General features: G+C 35.4%; 2 protein-coding genes across 4 annotated transcripts; one reads left to right on the top strand and one right to left on the bottom strand.

Moving 5' to 3' along the window:
* Positions 1-809: 809 nt before the first annotated feature.
* On the top strand, positions 810-9,685 carry LOC108192522 (zinc finger CCCH domain-containing protein ZFN-like). The gene is made up of 7 exons (XM_017372250.2): positions 810-1,055; positions 2,440-2,597; positions 3,355-3,417; positions 3,603-3,722; positions 4,814-5,107; positions 6,022-6,339; positions 9,167-9,685. Exons 1-7 carry the CDS (start codon positions 1,001-1,003, stop codon positions 9,446-9,448), a joined length of 1,290 nt encoding a protein of 429 aa, XP_017227739.1. The 5' UTR covers positions 810-1,000; the 3' UTR covers positions 9,449-9,685.
* An 814-nt stretch (positions 9,686-10,499) lies between these two features.
* Positions 10,500-18,312, bottom strand: LOC108192434 (protein ROLLING AND ERECT LEAF 2). Of its 3 annotated transcripts, none has more exons than XM_017372239.2 (6): positions 18,094-18,312; positions 16,160-17,319; positions 15,817-15,888; positions 13,591-13,808; positions 12,559-12,782; positions 10,500-11,724 (listed from the first exon to the last, which is right to left on the bottom strand). In XM_017372239.2, the coding sequence occupies exons 2-6, from the start codon at positions 17,262-17,264 to the stop codon at positions 11,031-11,033; spliced, it is 2,313 nt and encodes a 770-aa protein (XP_017227728.1). In that variant the 5' UTR covers positions 17,265-17,319; positions 18,094-18,312; the 3' UTR covers positions 10,500-11,030. The 3 variants fall into 3 exon arrangements, with proteins under 3 accessions (XP_017227728.1, XP_017227729.1, XP_017227730.1); XM_017372240.2 differs by having other exon boundaries at positions 16,160-17,322; positions 18,094-18,299; XM_017372241.2 differs by lacking the exon at positions 18,094-18,312 and adding an exon at positions 17,655-17,773.
* Positions 18,313-18,754: the final 442 nt, after the last annotated feature.

The following is an 18,754-nucleotide window of genomic DNA, read 5'->3' as shown; positions in this document are numbered from 1 at the left end:
TTCGTGAATACTCTCGTGTTGTATATATAGGAATGATAGATCTCGAGTTTTTCAATATGGTATTCGGCCTAAATTAAATTTACCTTCTAAAACAATTTGTACATTATTAGATCAACCCATATTCCTATTGTCCTTATTTGCTGCTGGAGCTGTCAATTGATAATTCTTGAAGTAGTTATTGATAAGCTATTGGTAGCCGTTGATAACTTTCATGACAAGCCGTCACACAAGTTCGTCAGCTGCAACTTTTCTTCACTAGCCGTTTATGAAGTTTTGTTTCACATCAGCTAATGGTTTAAATATTATCGTTAATTTTCAGTTTTTACGATCTGTCATCCTAATTAGACATTCGTTGATAAATCAAATACTAAATCAATCGAACAACTTATTCTATCACCTGCTAATTCGTAAATTACCAATTTTATTACAAAATCTTATCTGTTGATGGGCTCCCTGATCAACTGATACGACATAAAATATGCTATCAATTGATCGGTTACAATTTTCAAATATTAAATTATATTCGGTATTTTTGACTTATTATCCAAGTTAACACATCTATTGTATCTATAGGAGAGATATACGAGAACATCACTTTTTTTTGAACAAATTAATTCAAATTTAACATATTGCCCTTCCATTATACTCGAATGATAATGATAAATTGAATGAAATGCACTAGACAAGAAATGATAATAGGAAAAGTAATAGTGGTAGATAGCAAGGGAGGATAATAGAAAGAGTGGCGCGAGTGGGATGAGGACTACGGGGCCGTATACAAGGCATAAACCCGGGTTGGGGGCGCATCGAATTATAAGAAATGCATTCAAGATGACTGGTTTATATTCATTCTCTCTCTCCTTTTTCTTTTTTCTTTTTTGTGGAGAGGAGAGATTACAAGACACAAATTACCCACTTTTTCTATCTCCTACCTATACATACACATTACACACACACATATCTGTTGATGTAACTTCCCAACTCTCATGACACTTTCTTCATGGACTTAGGCGTTGCCATTCCCATGTCCGTCGGTCCTTCCGCCTTGGATGACGGTATCTCTCTCTCTCTCTCTCTCTCTCTCTCCCTGTCTCTCTCCCTCTCTCTCTCTCTCTCTCTCTCTCTCTCTCTCTCTCTCTCTCTCTCTCTCTCTCTCTCTCCTCTCTCTCTCTCTCTCTCTCTCTCTCTCTCTCTCTTCCTCTCTCTCTCTCTCTCTGTGTACATATGTTCATTTTGTGATTTGAGCTAGGCTTGTGATCGCTGCTTAACGTGATCATACTTTGGCATACTTGATACTCGACATTGATCATTCTTCTTTTTTGTTGTCTTCACCATTTTTAGATTTTTGCTGATTCAATTGTCACATTTTTACTTTTACTGATCAAGTTACGTTTTGATACTACGATGTTCGAGCTTCGTTTTGTATGATCCACCTGGTGAAATCGTCACATTTCACACTTTTAAGCTGCTTGATTAGAATTCTAGACTTCTCTAAAGTGTAGTTCATTTAATGCAGTGTAGGTTTTATAGACCTAGTTCCGTAATTACGTATTAAGTGTTGCTGTGTAAGGCTAGTTTGTAAATAAGTAGAAGTGCGGTCGTAAAGAAAGCACTAACAAAGTGTAACAAGAACAGTTTCGAGGCAACAACAATGCACAGAGGAGGAAGCAGAAAATTTTAAAGCAGGGGCCAATAATAATACAAATTCACAAGTGTTATTTTGAGATTCAGTTTGAGAACAATACGAGTTTCCAATTTAAAAAGGAGAAAATTGCTGACTTTGGAAACTAGAGAGGATTGTTGCAAGATTATAATGAATGAGTGTTTCTGATATTTGGGTTCACAGTTTTCCTACAAAGCGTCTTACCAACTCAGAATTCTCTTAATATTTACTCTTTAGTAAGAATCAGGAGGGCCTGGTACTCAAATTTCAGTCAATATTGACGACTTATATTACTAAATGCAAAATCAAGCGGTGAGGCCTTCACCCTTCCCGCTATGCATCTGTCATTGACGGTGTTGTGAAGAAATAAAGGGATCCATAAAATACTGGATAAAGATCAGCTAAGAAGGAAAAGAGTTAGATTTCTGGGTGTAGTTTCCGTAGTAGCAATTTTAGTTCCTATTTGTGAATTTGCAGATAACACATTTATCCTCTTCTTCATAGCCTCCATACCAAAGATATGAACTGAGCAACTCCCAACACCAAAGTCTAAAATCTACTTGCTTCACACCATTTTGTTGTTTAACATTTTCTTGACTGGTGTGCAATATAGAGCTGTTCTGATGAAAGTCCAACAAAGAATATGACTTACAAATGAATGCAAGCCTATTAAAAAAAAATTATGTTGAGTTTTGTGGATACTTCCATTAATTGGTCAGATTTAATTGTTTAGAAATATTTAACTTTACTGACCAGCTGTGTCAATCATGTTTCAGATGAACTATGGGATATGAATTTGACATCAAGGAGTGCAATAGATTCGGGATTTTATCCTGTGCGTGAAGGAGAGCCTGACTGTTCCTACTACATTAGAACAGGCCTGTGTCGATTTGGAAATTCATGCCGATTTAATCATCCTACTAACAGGAAACTAGTAAGTATATATCGTGTTTTAATATTCAATGTTAGTGTTCAGTAGTATATGCATAGCCTTTAGTTTCCAAGTGGAAACTGATACTTTAAAGCCTCTTTATTTTAGTACTCATTTAGTTAATCCACATATATGCTGATATTGGAGCTGCTGGACCTTTGTGGTTTTTCATACTTTCCCCTTTCCACTATTTATCCTTTTCACCTCTTATAGGGTGGGTGAAGAGGAATAGCTTCTACTTATCCTGTCACAAATTGTCTTTTGAATCAAAATTTTTGACTTCTACTAAACAGTTCTTTAGGTTGGTTAATCAGAACCTGTAATTTATTGTTATTTTACTGAAAGGCTTGACCTTTACAATATAATTTGAACGGAACTCTTGAGGAGCTGGTTGCACAGTGATATTCTCATAAAGAAAAAAAACACATACATATGTACATAGATGCTCCTTATAGTCTGCACTCATCTGGCATATATATATATATATATATATATATATATATATATATATATCTGATATGATCCGGAGAAAGGAACATGCTTTTCAGCATATTTACAAGACACTTTATATAAACTACCTCGCAGCTTTGATTTCGCTCTTTTTTTTTATTCTCCATATAATTTGAGCAGTTTTGCTTTCTTAGATAAGGAAGCTTTTAAAAATACCTATACCAGGAGCAAATTATTCCTTAATCGAATAGTAACCTGTCAATGCAGTTAATATGATTCATGTAGTTTTATATCTATTTGATTGTTTCAGGCTATTGCCACTGCAAGGATGAGAGGAGAATATCCAGAAAGAATTGGACAACAGGAATGCCAGGCATGTACGATTACTAGTAAAATGTATACATATAATATCCTCATACACTACGGGAACATCCTATACATGCAGAGTATCTTTATCTTTTACGTGCACGTTGTATATATCTTTTAACAGATACAGTTTATGTATTAGCATAACTGTGGTTTTTGTTGAAATTAAATTTATTTGGATTCTTTTGCCAGTACTACTTGAAGACAGGAACATGCAAGTTTGGAGCCACATGCAAATTTCATCATCCTAGAGATAAGGCTGGGATTGAAGGAAGGGTCTCACTCAATGTCTTGGGCTATCCTCTTCGACCGGTTTGGATGTTTAACATCTCATCTCTTAAACTAAATCACAAAAATTTCTAAATTTTTCGTAGTCTTCAGACTAATTTATATAAGATCATGACACATATGCTTTATACAGCTTCTCATTACCTTTTTAACAGGTCTCTTGCAATATTTACCTTTGTTGAAAAATAATGCATCAAAGTAGTATAGATCAAGAAACAATGGGGACACTTAAGAAACAATTGGACTCTTGCATTAGTCAAAATCATAAATCTAAGCCTGCAATCATAGAAAAATGCAATCCTTTACATATTATGTTTTCTAACTTGAAAGGTGTAAAAAGTGGAATTTAAGTGTTAAAATACGATTATTAGTCCCTCATTAAGTTGTGTCTCCACTAAGGAGAATAATACAGCCAATAATTAGACGTCACGGTTATAACAACATAAGTGGGTTTAAAGTTTTAAAATCTAATTAAATAGCTTGTGAATATAGAAAAAATAAAGGTATGATGATAAAGGGAAACACTTGAAGTTAATAAATAGCATTGGTAAGTATTCTCAGCCAACAACTTCAAAGCTCCAACCTGCTAGGTTAGTTATTATTGATAGCATATATATGACATAGAGTTTGGGTAATCTATGGAAATACAAGTATTCCTATAGATCTATAATTGCTATATAGTATTTGATCAGCTATAATTCAATTATTATAAATATGGATAATTGAACCAATAAGTATCATGGGCTGCAAAGTTGTATTATCATTATTTTCAATTTAAGCTCCTTTAAAATTGACAATGATAATCTATGCTTGACACCGGACCAATCCTTCGAATTTCCAATTGCGGAAGGTCCCCTTACCTAATTACACTGATTTGCCATTACAGAGTTAAGCCGTCAAAATCCTTTTTGCTGTCTATATCTGCTTGCTGATATATTGAACTCAGTGGAAAAATGAAAACTCTTTGGTAATAGCTCAAGGATAGAACAAGCAAAAATAACACGAAAAGTTTATGTACCCTTTGACACAGCAGCTGTTACTATCTTGGGTTCTATGAACTTCACGGTTACTTGAATTTTCATGACCTGATTAAAGTGTTTCTTTTCAACTTGCAGAATGAATTAGAATGCGTGTATTATTTAAGAACTGGACAATGCAAATTTGGTAGCACTTGCAAGTTTCATCACCCTCAACCATCTAATATGATGGTCTCTTATCGTGGTTCTCCCATCTATCCAATTGGAGCGGCAACAACACCTGGCCAACAGTCATATGCAGGAGGAATTGCCAATTGGCCCTTGTCCAGGGCATCTTTTATTCCAAATTCACGCTGGCAAGGCCCTTCGAATTATGCGCCTTTGATTCTACCTCAGGGGGTTGTATCAGTTCAAGGCTGGAATTCATACAACGTAAGAATCATCTGTTTTTCTTTTCTTTTTTTACCTCCAAACTAATATTTAAGTGAAATTGAATTGCAGGTGATGATGATCTGTAAGACATTTATACAGAAAAACAAATTTGAAAGTGTTGATTGTCAATTAGAAGTTAAAATGGGCTTGGTTGGTCGTGTCACTCTGTTATGATTACTGGCATTTTTAAAATTATTGAACTTCCAAAGATAGTGTTCAAATTTGGATAAGAAAATGAAGAATTTTGTTTGCTATGGAAGTCTCTTCTGCTAGATTGTTACAGTAGCTATAATATGCATTTCAGATTGTAAACAAATGTATTTATCCCAGAGCCTGTAACTGAACAATAATTGTGATACCAACCTCCATACACACTGGTCTTGTCAAAAAAGGTTTACAGGGAATTGTCGAGAAGCAGATACATTAACTATGATCAGTTTTCTGAATCAAGGTTTTAATAACACATCCCTTACCAAACTATATGATACAAGCATAAATTCATCTGAGTAATCTATAACCACCAGAAAGGCTCAAATTCTTATATTTTTGTAGATCAAGCATTAAAGGGAGCTTTATGATAAACATGCCATACCATGCTCAGTAAGACAATTTAAATTAGGACGGTAAATATGGTGACTACCTGATAATAAAGAAGTTGATTTAAAACCTCAATGGAAGTCGAAGGCTGATCATCACCTGGATTCCAAGATCTGAGAGATTTCTTTCAGACCATGCCCCTGCATGTGAAATTTATATTGGACTTCCATATATTAATGTGTTTGACATAGTTTGGAGCTCTCTTATGAGCACTGTGATTTTGCACATCCTGATCATATTGGGAGTTATTTTTGAAGTATCTTCATAATAACTTAAACAAAAAATGAGGAAAGCTGATTAACTCATCATATCTCCAGGGTCAGCTTGGTTCACTTTCTCCTGCTGAGCAACAAGAGACTACCGGAAACAGTCAACACTATGCAACATCTCACCAAAGTGAAGTAGCTACTGGAGGAACATACCCATCATACCGTTCTGGCTCTGTCCCAGTTGGATATTATGCGTTGCAGAGGGAAAATGTTTTTCCTGAGAGACCTGGTCAGCCTGAATGCCAATTTTATATGAAAACTGGAGACTGCAAGTATGGTGCGGTGTGCAGGTTCCATCATCCCAGGGAGAGACTAATTCCTGCTCCAGATTGCGTATTGAGCCCCATGGGTCTTCCTTTACGAACGGTAAGCAGTATGCTGGCTTGAAGTTACTCCTAAATATTAAAGCTTGCTATTAACTTTAATACTTCAGTCAAATGTTTTAATTTTTATAAAATAAATTTGGTAGTACTCCAGTTCTGATATGTTTACACTTGCATAACATACACTAGAAACTTATAATATAACTAACGAGCTTTGCCAAAAATGCTTCAGTTGTTTGGCAATCTTTTGTAATGTTTTATCCAGGAAAATCTTGCTTAAATGTCTAAGATGATATATGGTACACTGAGAATCTAGGTATAGCCTAATGGCAAAGGCTCATTACCTGCCCCTTCCCCCCATGACAACTCCTCTTCGCCTTATACTTAATAAAGCTACATAAATCATCAAACAAAATATGTACAGTGCATCTTCTTTGAAAATAGTCCAATCATACAGTATTTAGACACTAAATTGAGTAACAATCTCCAAACTTCTATGCTAGAGTGAGCAAGGACTGAAAAGCATTTGATGATTGAAGAATTTATTTCAAGTCAGAATATGCTGTACAGATTCTGCCAACAGCTTAGTAATTGGGCTTTTGTGTATAACACTGTGCTTCTAAGAGATTGAGTGATTGACAGAGAAACTGATAGGAGAGTTTCAGAGTGAATAGAGATGCACAAATCAAGAAAAAACAATGGTCGTATACCTTTAGGTACTGTGATTTTACTACCATATCTTTCTACAATCATGCTCTTTTTAAGCACCTCCTTTTTCGGAAATGACTAATTAAATTGACCCCTGCTTCCCAGAACTTTTGGAATCTATTGCATAAAGTATTCACTTCCAGCGCGTCTCTTTTACTGAACCTTCCAAAACTGTACAAACTCATGCTGGGGTTAGATGGGCTGGTTACATAACATGGTATCAGTTTAGGGAAGGGGTCTCTGGTTCAAGTCCTCCCACCCCATTTGTTTAATATCTACTGTCTGTCTGGTTTAACCATATGATTGACGGGGAGTGTTCAGTAATATATGATCTTGTTGGTGCCTTCCTCTAGCACCTGATAATTTTTTGGGCGTCCACATGTGGGGCTTGAGCCAGGCTCCAAAGTTTAATGTTAGAGGCTTTATTTGCAATTGACTTCCCAAAATTTTTTTCTAAATTCACGTTAGCAATCTATGTTTGCAAGTAATTAGCTTGCATCCTCAACATCATATGCCGTCCACTCTGCACCCCTAGACGATTAGCTATTTTTTTTAGCAGCAACAGCTAGGGTTCTTTTGGAGATTAACCAATTAAACAGTTCCAAGTGAAAAAGGGGAAATTAAACTCAAACACAAAAGAGACTTAGACTTAGCCTTGGTAGTCCTCATTAGCTTCTACCGATATCAGGTACTGTCATCAGAACATTTTTCCTTTTTTCCCTCGCAGACCCCATAAGTTCAATTCACATCTGGAATAGGCCCATGCCGCGGCTTCACATTCCATATGAAACCCACTTAATTGATGATAATACTCTTAATGAAACTTACTTTAACTGAATCAGTAGCTGTAGAGGGGAATGTACAAACTTGGGCTTTGAGTTTTCTAGTTTGGCGGGAGATTTACAGGAAAACGAATGCGATCATGAGGCAGAGAAGAGTTTAGTTCTCTGGGGAAGAAATTAAGTAAAAAAAGCGGCTAGAAATTGGACTAGAGGTCTTAAACACTTCAAATCAAACCAACTTAGGCAGTTATTACACTTCGAATAAACCCACGCAGAGTCCATCAATGTATTAAATTGCAGGAGCGGGGTTTGTAAGGTTTTAACAAGGTGGCATAGGAAAGTCAGTTTGCAGGATGAAAATTTAGGAGAGTGTTTGAGTAAATTGACAGACAGATATTATGTAAAATGGAGGTAGGTGTGTAGAGAAGGAGATAAGAAACAAGAGCTAATTGATATCTTCCCTTGGAAGATACTATGAGGAAGATAAATATTGAAAGTTTTACTTGTATGTTTTCCCTCAAAGAAGTTATTTTAAGCCTGTCTTTGGAAGGGAAAATTTCCAGGAGGTGCAAGATAGAGGAAAGATGAAGTTGATGGTGCCAACTGACAAGCTGTAAACATCTATTAGTAAACTGAGTTGGGATAAAGTTCTTGGATGCAAACTGCAAAAAGATCTAAATGAAATTCGAAGTTGTGAACTAAAAGATAAATGTGTCCTGGGATGTTTCAAAGATAAACTGCAAGGGTTCATATTCGAGGAATCCTATTACTCTAGGTTTGTCGATGATAATGATCTTTACTTGTCCTGTGATGTACCATTAGAAAAATCAGTGTGTTGGATATTTTAATTAATACAAAGATTATTGTAGTAAGTAGTAGTGTTTGCATCTCAACAAGATAAGATGATCACGCAAGGACTGGACTCAGATCATAACAGGGCTAACTTTAGTAAATCATGTATTTGTAAATGGGATTCTGAAGGATGTTCTATTTATCACATTACTACTTGTAGAATTACATGAGTCATACTACGGTAAACATGTATTTTGAGTTAGTTAAGGTAAATGGCGAAAAAGTTCTGAAAGGTTGACCAAGACAGGTCTGGAACTTGGAACGGGTCTTGTAGATAATTAATGCTTAAGTGTATGTTGCCACAGCACTATATCATCATGCATGGACAAATTACATGTTAGGGCAGAATAGAAGTTGGCAATTGATGCTTTTGTACTTGCTAATTCCTATCATAAGAAAACAGAATAAGTACTGAAAGCAGTTACTGGTACTAGATTTAAAGGAATTTAGGTTTGATAGAATAGGGGATGTTGAGGGACTTTTGCCAAGTAATTTCTAAATGCTGAGCTGCTGTACCTTGAATTTCAGGGTGAACCATTATGCATCTTTTATGCTCGATATGGGATCTGCAAATTTGGTCCTAGCTGCAAGTTTGACCATCCTATGGGGGTCTTCACATACAATATGGCAGCACAATCACCAACTGATGCTCCAGTTCAGCATTATTTGGGGACGTCTTCTGGAACTGGTACTATGACATTGTCTTCAGAAGGGCTTACTGAAGCAAGTTCGGTGAACCCCAGAAGAATTTCACTGACAGAGACAAGACAAATTCCTTCCGGTGATAATCATATTGGCTCTGAGGGATAAATATTCCCCTAAATGTAGCCTTGCAAGTGCCTTCTAACATTTACTTGTACAACCTGCAAAAGTCGCATGTACAAATTCATTTCCATTGCTGGGGATGTACCAAATACATAATACAGTCTGTCTGGTCTTCTGAGAGTTTAATTCAGTTGACAGGCTTGACGAAGTATATTTATGTCCACTGTATAAATATGCCACGCTTTCCCAATTGGTAATAATGTCAATGTTTAAAATTCATGAGATACTGTCTTTATAGCTTTCCACAGCGTTTATGGCCTTTCTGTTCATCCAAGACAGTAACCAAGGCATTTTCTTGATGACTCTTACTCACTATAGTCTATAGGCTGGTTTATTATACCTGATTCCAGATTCCTATAGGCTGGTTTATTTATACCTGATTCCAGATTCTGAAAGAGCCCTTTCTGAAAGAGAGCTTTTACTAGATTCAAATTTTGTGTTTCTGAAAGAGCTTTTACCATCTCTCAGAAATTAGATTCAGATTTCGTGTTTCGGGTATTTGTATTAGACAACACATTATGAAATAGCTTTTACCATCATATATTATGAAAGAGCTTTTACCATCTCCCAGAAATCGCAAACCTCAGATAAAAAAACATTGGCGTGTTCCCGAAAAATGGTCCAAGATCTCACAAATTCTAGAAGTAATACCCAAAATAACAGAGTTGGGAAAAATGGCCCCAAATACAATCTAGCGTTTTCAATTTGGGAACAAATACTAGATAGTGTAACCTTCTGTTGTTCTTTTAACCCTAACGGAACGCTAGACGATATAGCATTTTTTTATGAATATTCAAAACGCGACACGATATAACGTTAATAAATGATATTTAGGGTCATTTTTCCGGATCCTGATATTTAGAACATTGATGCTAGATATAGTAATGAGGGCCAACATCCCGTGTTCCCTAAGATGTCTCTCAAAAACATATTTACAATTGAATTCTAAAATGTAACACCTACATCTTTAGCTTATTTTTTAATGAAAAGCAATTTGCATGTACCAACAAGAAAACTAATTTAAAAGGCAAAGAAGTAAACAAGGTCTCTTGTAACAGAAGACTAGGAAATCTTGTTATGTTACATCAAACAAAGTTCTGGAAAATCTACCCCTCTGATGTAGCAAGCTCATGTCCAATGTACAGATACATACTGTAAATCTTCTAAAGCAACAAAATTACAGACCCATATTAAATGAAAAGGATGCATTCACAGTTCCTATGTGCACACAGCCTATAAATTATTATTGGCAACTTGACCATTCAAGACTAGATTTCCACAGCTTTATATTACATGCTTCAACCATATATATATATACCCCAATTATGTTGACATATCATGACTGCTATGTTATTCCTCTTTAGCCAGATATTGGAAGAAGCTCCATCAGATGCTCCTTTATTTCTTTAAACACTGTACAAATTCCATGTAGTATATAAAAACTTAAAACCAATCATCTATAACTGATCCAAGTTTGCAGCATTCACCGTTATGCAGAGCTTCCACAGTAGATACTTTACAGAGTCCATAGCGATTCATCATCGAGTACTTTAGGCTTTTTTTCCTTTCATTTGGTCCTCTGTGATTGGGAATTCTTTTGTGCATAACTTCTTTTGGATTCTTCAATGGATTCTTGTAAATTAACAAACATTGTATGACTTGAATCTGCAAACCTGTTCAACTGCCCAAAAAAATCCACCAATCTTGACCTAAAACGACCAATACCCGTGATCCAATTTTCTGAAGCTTCATCTCTCGATGCGTTAAAACCAGATTCAATATGGTTGCCACCCTGCCAGGTTGTGGAATTCATATGATTAGTACCCTTCCCTTGATGTTTTTCTTGACGTGGCAGCAAGTGAGAAACTTCAGCTTTCAAAGCCTTGATAGAGTCCGTGACTTCTTTGGAGGGCAACTTTTCAAGCTCCTCCAACCAGACACCGCAAGTAACATATATTGTTGGGCCATAATTGCGTAATGGTGGTGCCGGGACCCTACTTCTCCTCTTGGACGATTTCCCGGAGAGAGAGACGCACTTGTAAAGCCAACCGTTTATAGCCTGAACATATGTTTTCTGAGCTTCCATCCATTTTGTAAAACTTGAAGAGAGAGTTCCCAACTCGGTTTCCAGACAGATAATTATCTGACGACGTGAATCTGATTGGAAGGAGATATAATTGTTGAAATTGTTATTTGTCTCTGATATAAGATTAAACTGTAGCTTGTGGCATTCACACATCACATCCCACATTTTCTTTAACCTGAAAGTGGTAGCCAGCAGGTGCAACCAATTAAAGCTGATAGTCATAACAACATTCTTTTCTTCTTTTTTTAGGATTCTTTTGGTAAATAAAACAAAAAATAAGAGCGACCAAATTATATTTTTATATCTGAGATCATCAATGCAGAATTTAAATTAAAGGAAAACTATGAATATAATTCATATACTCCCCTAGACCAGCACACTTTATGTATTAGCATGAGGCAATCTCAATTCTGTCACTAGAAAAGATAGGGTCAAGGTAATATAAGTACCGCTAACCATCAATTTTCGACAATCTAATTACTGACGGCCAACATATGCTGTTGCTGGATTAAGTCTAAGGTGCTATTTGGATCATAGAATTTCAATCCGGTTCATAGGAATGAGAATGAGATTCTAATACATTTTTGTCTTTATAACCGGGTTGAAATCCCATGAATCCAAAGGCACCTAAGCTAAGCATATGGTTACTGTAACCACCAGCGTAGTTTACTTTATACGTTAAAGTTTATCAAAGGCCATGTTGGTATATTAGTCCCGAGCAGCTTTTTGTGAACTTTGTAAAATTCTAATACAAGGTAGTGCACATGATGCAATGGTGCAGTGAAGCTAAGAAACTTGAGATTCTAGAAAAATAAAAAAGCTACTTTTTAGATTGTTAATCGACTGTATTCAGCATGGCAAAAATGGATCCAATTTAAGGTGTGTGTAAAAACTGAAAGTAACATCATTGCATGTCACAAGTTGCAAGTCAAGGTACCAACATAAAGAGACTGACAAACACATTTATCACTTTTTTTTCTATAGTCAAGGCAAAGGAGAGAGTACATACCCTTCAATTAACTCCTCCAACTGAGGCTGGAGCTCTTTGTCTCTCAACTCTTCAATTTTCTTTGATATTGAATCAATTCTCTCAATAGCTACTCTAATCCTGGAGTGTAAATCCTTGACAACAGCGCGAGTTTTGTCAATTTTATCATTACTCTGTCCCTTGGACTCTAGTAGCCTGAGTAGTTTCCTTTTCTGATCATAATCCTTTCTCACAATCCCACTGGCCTGAAACCAATATACCCTTTCAGATGATTCACAGGAAATGAAAACCTCAGGTTGTTCATCAAGAGAAATAAAACAAGTCTGTCTTGTCTTGTTCATTTACTAACAAAACTTTTCTAACTGCCGCTACTGCCCTATCGAAACAAAAGCAAGTGGTTCTGTACACCTTTTTATTGTCAAGTAATAATTTTTTAACTCAACAGGAAAAATACACAATCAGGGATGGCCATGATAATGGACAAAGCTAGGATAAAATCCAAACTAGATTTAATCAACAAGCTAAACCTAACCAACTATAAATTGCATGATAGCAACAGCATGCTAGCTGATAAACTAAAGCAATAAACTAATACAATAGCAGTACTAAAGATGGGTCATGTTGAGCATTACCCTTCAGTTCATAAATTTTTTGGCACAGTACCGGTAGTGGACGGTAATCAATTTAACAGTTATTTTGGAATTAATATACTTGTCAGGTCATTTCCTATAAAAGAGTGTGTTTCTTAAGTATATAAATTACAGAACATAAAAACTTGGTTCCTTAACATATAACCATATTACCATACACAAGAATGAGCTGTCTAAAACTATAAGATGTTGCATATATTAATAAGAAGCAAACAGAAAGCACAACATGACTCAAAACAGTAAATTTCACTTCACCACTTCTAATTAAGGTAATATCTGAACTCTTAACTGATTCATTCCGTTTAGAATATTAAATTTCAGTACTCGCATGACAATGTAACTGCAACATAAAACAAGCTTACAAAGAAACACTGATAAGAAACCTTTTTCAAATTAAAAATACCTTCACTTCATCATAAAGCTTCCTCTCCCAGGCATGTAGCCTATCTAAGGTTGATGCATGGCTTCCATTTACCATACAAAAGTTTTCGTATATATTACTGGTAAGATCCCCTATATCATCAGTTGCTTGAGCACCAAGAGGGTTTCTTGAAGAAGACGAATGCGATGATGTTGTCCGGTGCCAAGTTAGGTACTTTGTGGTAGTTTGGGCAGCAGGCTCTACATAGAGGAAAATATGTCAGACAGCGCATGAATAAAAATTATCAAGGCAAGATTCTAAAGAAACTTAATATTATATTGATCTTAAATATATCGGAAAGGCTTATCCTGTGCAGGTTACAATCCATCAACCTCCGTTTTTGTGCAGTTCCAAGAACTACAAAATTAAGTATATATAGTGGGTGTTCATGTGTTGGTGTGTGTGTCTGTGTGTTGCTAATGACATTATTTTTATGAAAAACTAAATATATAAGAATATTTAATTTATTTCTGCGATTAAAATTATAGCTAATAATTAGCAAAAAGAAAAACAGAATTAAATTCATTACATAAGTCAAATTTTGTAACCAAACTAGCAGCGTCGACCTCTCCCCTTCAGCAAAGGTTATGAGTTCAAACATAATCTTAATTAACATGTTCCCTCACATGATAGCAAACATTGTTAGAATTGTGCTTTTATTTTTTATATTTAGAATTATTTTAATAATTGGTTGATGTTGACCAAATCTTTTAGCTAAATTAGATAAGGATTAGATTTGAATTAATTTTGAATTATAGCAGTTTTTTAGAAAGATAGGCTGGTTCAGTTATGTTCAGCTTATATAAAGCCCACCCAAATGATTATTATAATATATATCATTTCACGTTATGCTTTTCTTCTCTATTATACTTATACTACACACATAGAAATAAACCTACAAATGGTAAGGGACCTGTGAAACACCATCATGACCATAACCCGTAACCATAAAAATCATATGCCACTACTGATAAGTCACCATAACCAGAAAATCACATGTCATGGCTAAGAAGCCATACACAAAAATCATAACCAAATAACAACCAAAAACCTAAGCACAAAACCATAAACATATATTTGAAAGTGCAAGTACAAAATGATATTCCAAGAGCATAAGAAGGGAAAAGAGGCTACCATCCAAGAACATGAAGATGACGATATTTTTGTTTTAATGACTGTTTAAAATATTCCAGCAAGCAAGGAGGAATGTTGAAATTATGCTTTGGTTTTTTAAATTTAGATTTAGTTTAATATTTGGTTGATCTTGACCAAATCTTTTAGTTAAATTAAATTAGAATTAGATTCGAATTAATTTCGAATAGTAGAAGCTTTTTTAGGAGAATAGGCTTCTGGCTCATATAAAGCCCATCGAGATGATTATAATAACATATATGATTTCACGTTACATCTTTATTTTGTATTACACTTATATACACATAGAAATAAACCTGAAAAGGTAATAACTAAAATGACCATACACTATGATGTTAAATAGAAAGTTCTGGTACACTAATATAATTAATGGAGCTTTACAGATAGAAAGTTCTGGTACACTGTACGCTAATATAATTAATGGAGCTTGTTAATATCTAGTAACTAGGGTGTCATAAGGGAATTTTTACAGTAGGCCTAAAAACAATTATTTCTCAACCCCAAATGAATAGAGAATATAAACATTACAACCATGATCATAAAAAAATTATGGCTTGGATTCTTTAGCAGAATACGTAGGTTTAAGTATCAATACATCAGCAATTCAGCATTACTTCTCATGTAGTTGGTTTATGCCAGTCACAATTGCAACTCTGTGTCTAACTTTAGAAACACAAACCATGCCTATGACTCCTACAGATGTAATTCATATAGTTTAAAGGATCTCTTAGCTATCGAGATTTAATTTCGCAGATCTATTCCTAATCCGTTCACCCCCAATCTTGATGACATAGGAAGAAATTCTTAACCTAGGCCTTGCAGGTGGAAACAAAGTTACATATAGCCAATTTTTTGTTTTCTTTTTCGTATATAGCAATCTTTGCTACAAGCACAAGTTCTTGGACTCTTGGTATTCTATGATGGGAAAAGGCATATAGTTATATATACAACACTAAAAAAAATATGTAGTTTTGATATGAATTTAACAGAACAAGATTTGTTACTTTCCTCGAGACACAGTGAACCACCAACAATCGAATGTGAAAAGCAACATACCTTCTACAACCTGGCTCGGATCATCTCCGCAAGAAAAACAGTTTTTAATCAATGTTGCAGCCAGAGACCCACCTGTCACGTGAGAATATAAGATTAGCATACCGAAATTATAATAGTATGTAAAGTCGATCAATTTTAAGATTTTGTAGTATTATTATCTAATCTTCTAAACTGAGCACTATCACAGAAACTACATCATCAGGCAGTGGCAAAATATTCAGAACAGTGCCAAAGTACAAGAGCATAAGCCTAGAAGTCTAGAACTGATTGACATGCTACACAATTATAGTTGTATAAAGTAAAAAAATAATGGTGGAAGAGGGAGGTAGAAGAGAGAGTATACTTTCTTTCCCAGGGAAAATTGGACGGAAGTGAAACTTATTTGCCTCGAGCATTCGCGGGACCTCTGTTCCCGATTCGGATGCTTTATGAAACAGATATTCAATATCTTTCATGCTAGAAAATAATCCCTTGGAGGCAACCTTGTCCCCGATGCCATTTTCTTTCAATGGTGTTGTTTTTACATCGATGGGAAAAACAACTCCGGAAGCTGTTCTCAGTGGTGACAAAGCAGGAGAATTGTACTTATCCCCATTCTGAACAACAGTTTCTGACGCAATACTATCTGCGAATGGTGTGCTAGGTTTATCAGTTACACCACTGTGATCAACTGCCCTATTAATGTTATCAAAACTTCTAACCAGCTTATCTACAGATGAATCATCAAATTCATCTTCTGATTCCAGCAATTCTTCTCTTCCAGGAGAAGAGTCCTTCACTCCTTCACCTTCAAGTGCTGAAGATCTACTGTTTTCTTTTGTGTTTCTTACTTCATCAGCACCCTCCATCCCTTGATTTAATTCTCTCACTTCTTCTGAAGAAAATTGATTGTCGATGGGATGGAAAAGTCCAAAATAATCCCAAGGTGGAGCATCTGGAGCAATGGGAGGATTGTCAAATGGAGATTCATCTGCTCTTCCAGTGGAATGTGGTGTTGTCTTTGGGGTACTTGAAGAAGTCACTGACCCCAAAACTGCAACAGTAGGCTTTTCTACAACTTTTTTGGAAAAAGAACCACTAGATTTCATATGATTTGCCACATATAAACTAGACAATGGAGTAGAAGGAGCAGGGGAAAGGTTTTCAGATGCATCCACACGCTGGGACAGAGATGATGGAGATAGTGAGTACTGAGAATGAGATTTATTTGTGAATCCAGCTACATCTGGCGTTGCACGTGTGGAAGTAAACAATGAGGATTCAGCTGGACCCTCAGGTTCAACAAACCTCCTTAAAGCAGTTCCTGTAGCATTCAAGGACTGGATATATGCAACATGGGTAGCTGCTAGTGCGCACCTGCCATCAAGTGCTTGTCCAACAAATTTTTTTCTATCACGGCAAAGCTGCAAAGCCTTGTCTTCTTCAATTCTAGAGCTTGAGGCCCCCATTCCAGGCTTTTGACTAGGGGAATGGCTTGATTAATTGCTGTCACGCATTTGGATCCTGCTTTACATAGATCATTCTATTAAAACAAAGCACAAGTAGCAATTGCATACTTAAAAAAATATCGAAATCAAACGCCAAATGTTAACCAGTTTTAGAGTATCAGTCCTATATTACACACAGACGAAATATAACATATAATACTCCTCACGAAACATCATATACACTTCATTAAGCCAGTCTAGCAATTCTTTTAACATACCAGCTATGTAGATTGTGCGAGTAAAAGCAATACAGGTGCAAGAGAAAGATACATGAAAGTTATTAATACCATAAAATCGTCAAACAAGAGGTTTAATTTCATCACCGGGGCTTATAACATCTCATAAACTTACCTTCGACAGAAACAAATGTATTTTCGAAACTCAAGTTGTTGGCACAGCCTTTAATCCCTTAAACAAACATAACCAATAAATTGGTGGGGCAAATAAAGAGACAATACCCGAGTTACAAATACTAATACACAGATGATAGAAACAGATTCATAGTAAAAGAAGCATCAAGACATAAAGTACAAGTTGAAAAAGCACAATTATGCAAGTGTGTAAAAACAAAAAAAGTGATGAAAAATAAAGGTAACTAACAAAAGGGTAGTGCTTAAGGGTACTGTGTATAGCAAAGATGGCATCTCGAATTTATTCAGACCCGAAAATAAAGAGGCAAGAGACAACTGATGATAAACAAATTAGTGTTGAATGAAAGAGACACACATATACATAGAAACGAGAATCAAAACGTATACAAACACAAAAACAGGAACAGAAGAGAGATTACCAGAGATGATGGGAGTAAAGAAGAATCGGAGTGAGTTAACTCGGTTGACTAGGAAAGAGGTTATGTTTTTAGGACAGGGGAGAGGGTTCTAAGACAGTTGGATATTACAAGTAGTTTCTGTCATGTTATTCTTCTTTTATTATCATCGGATCGGGGAGCATATGCACTGTTTACTTTTTGCTCTACTTTCTTTTCCTCTCCACCATCCCTTTTTATCGCCTGCTTTCTCCTTCATATGATATACATATATATTATTTTTTTTTATTCATTCATATAAATAAAAGTTTTAAATTTTGAATTTTTTTTTTGCAATTTGTTTGAGAAATATGATTCGGTCATTTTTTTATCATATAATTTTGTAGGTAGTGCTTGCCATTTAATAATTTTTCTTATGATTCAAATTAATTTACTTGCAACATCTATTAGAGTTAGTAATTTACTGGTGAAACCCATCCATCCAACACACAAGTAATGAATGCAAGTGTAAAATTTACCGTCAACTAAAAAAAACATAACCAAAACTTTTATAGTTCAACAAGTTTTTAAACACAGTGTACTTGAAAGAAATTCCTAAATAAAATAGCATATTTTTAATGATTATGAAAAAGTTTATTAGCAAACAAAATGATTAAATATTGTACTAAATTAGGTTTATGTATAA

The sequence above is a fragment of the Daucus carota genome, chromosome 9 (assembly GCF_001625215.2).
Source record: "Daucus carota subsp. sativus chromosome 9, DH1 v3.0, whole genome shotgun sequence".
NCBI lineage: Eukaryota > Viridiplantae > Streptophyta > Magnoliopsida > Apiales > Apiaceae > Daucus > Daucus carota.
The sequence above is the reverse complement of the archived record's forward strand: the minus strand, read 5'-3'. Positions and strand labels throughout refer to the sequence as shown.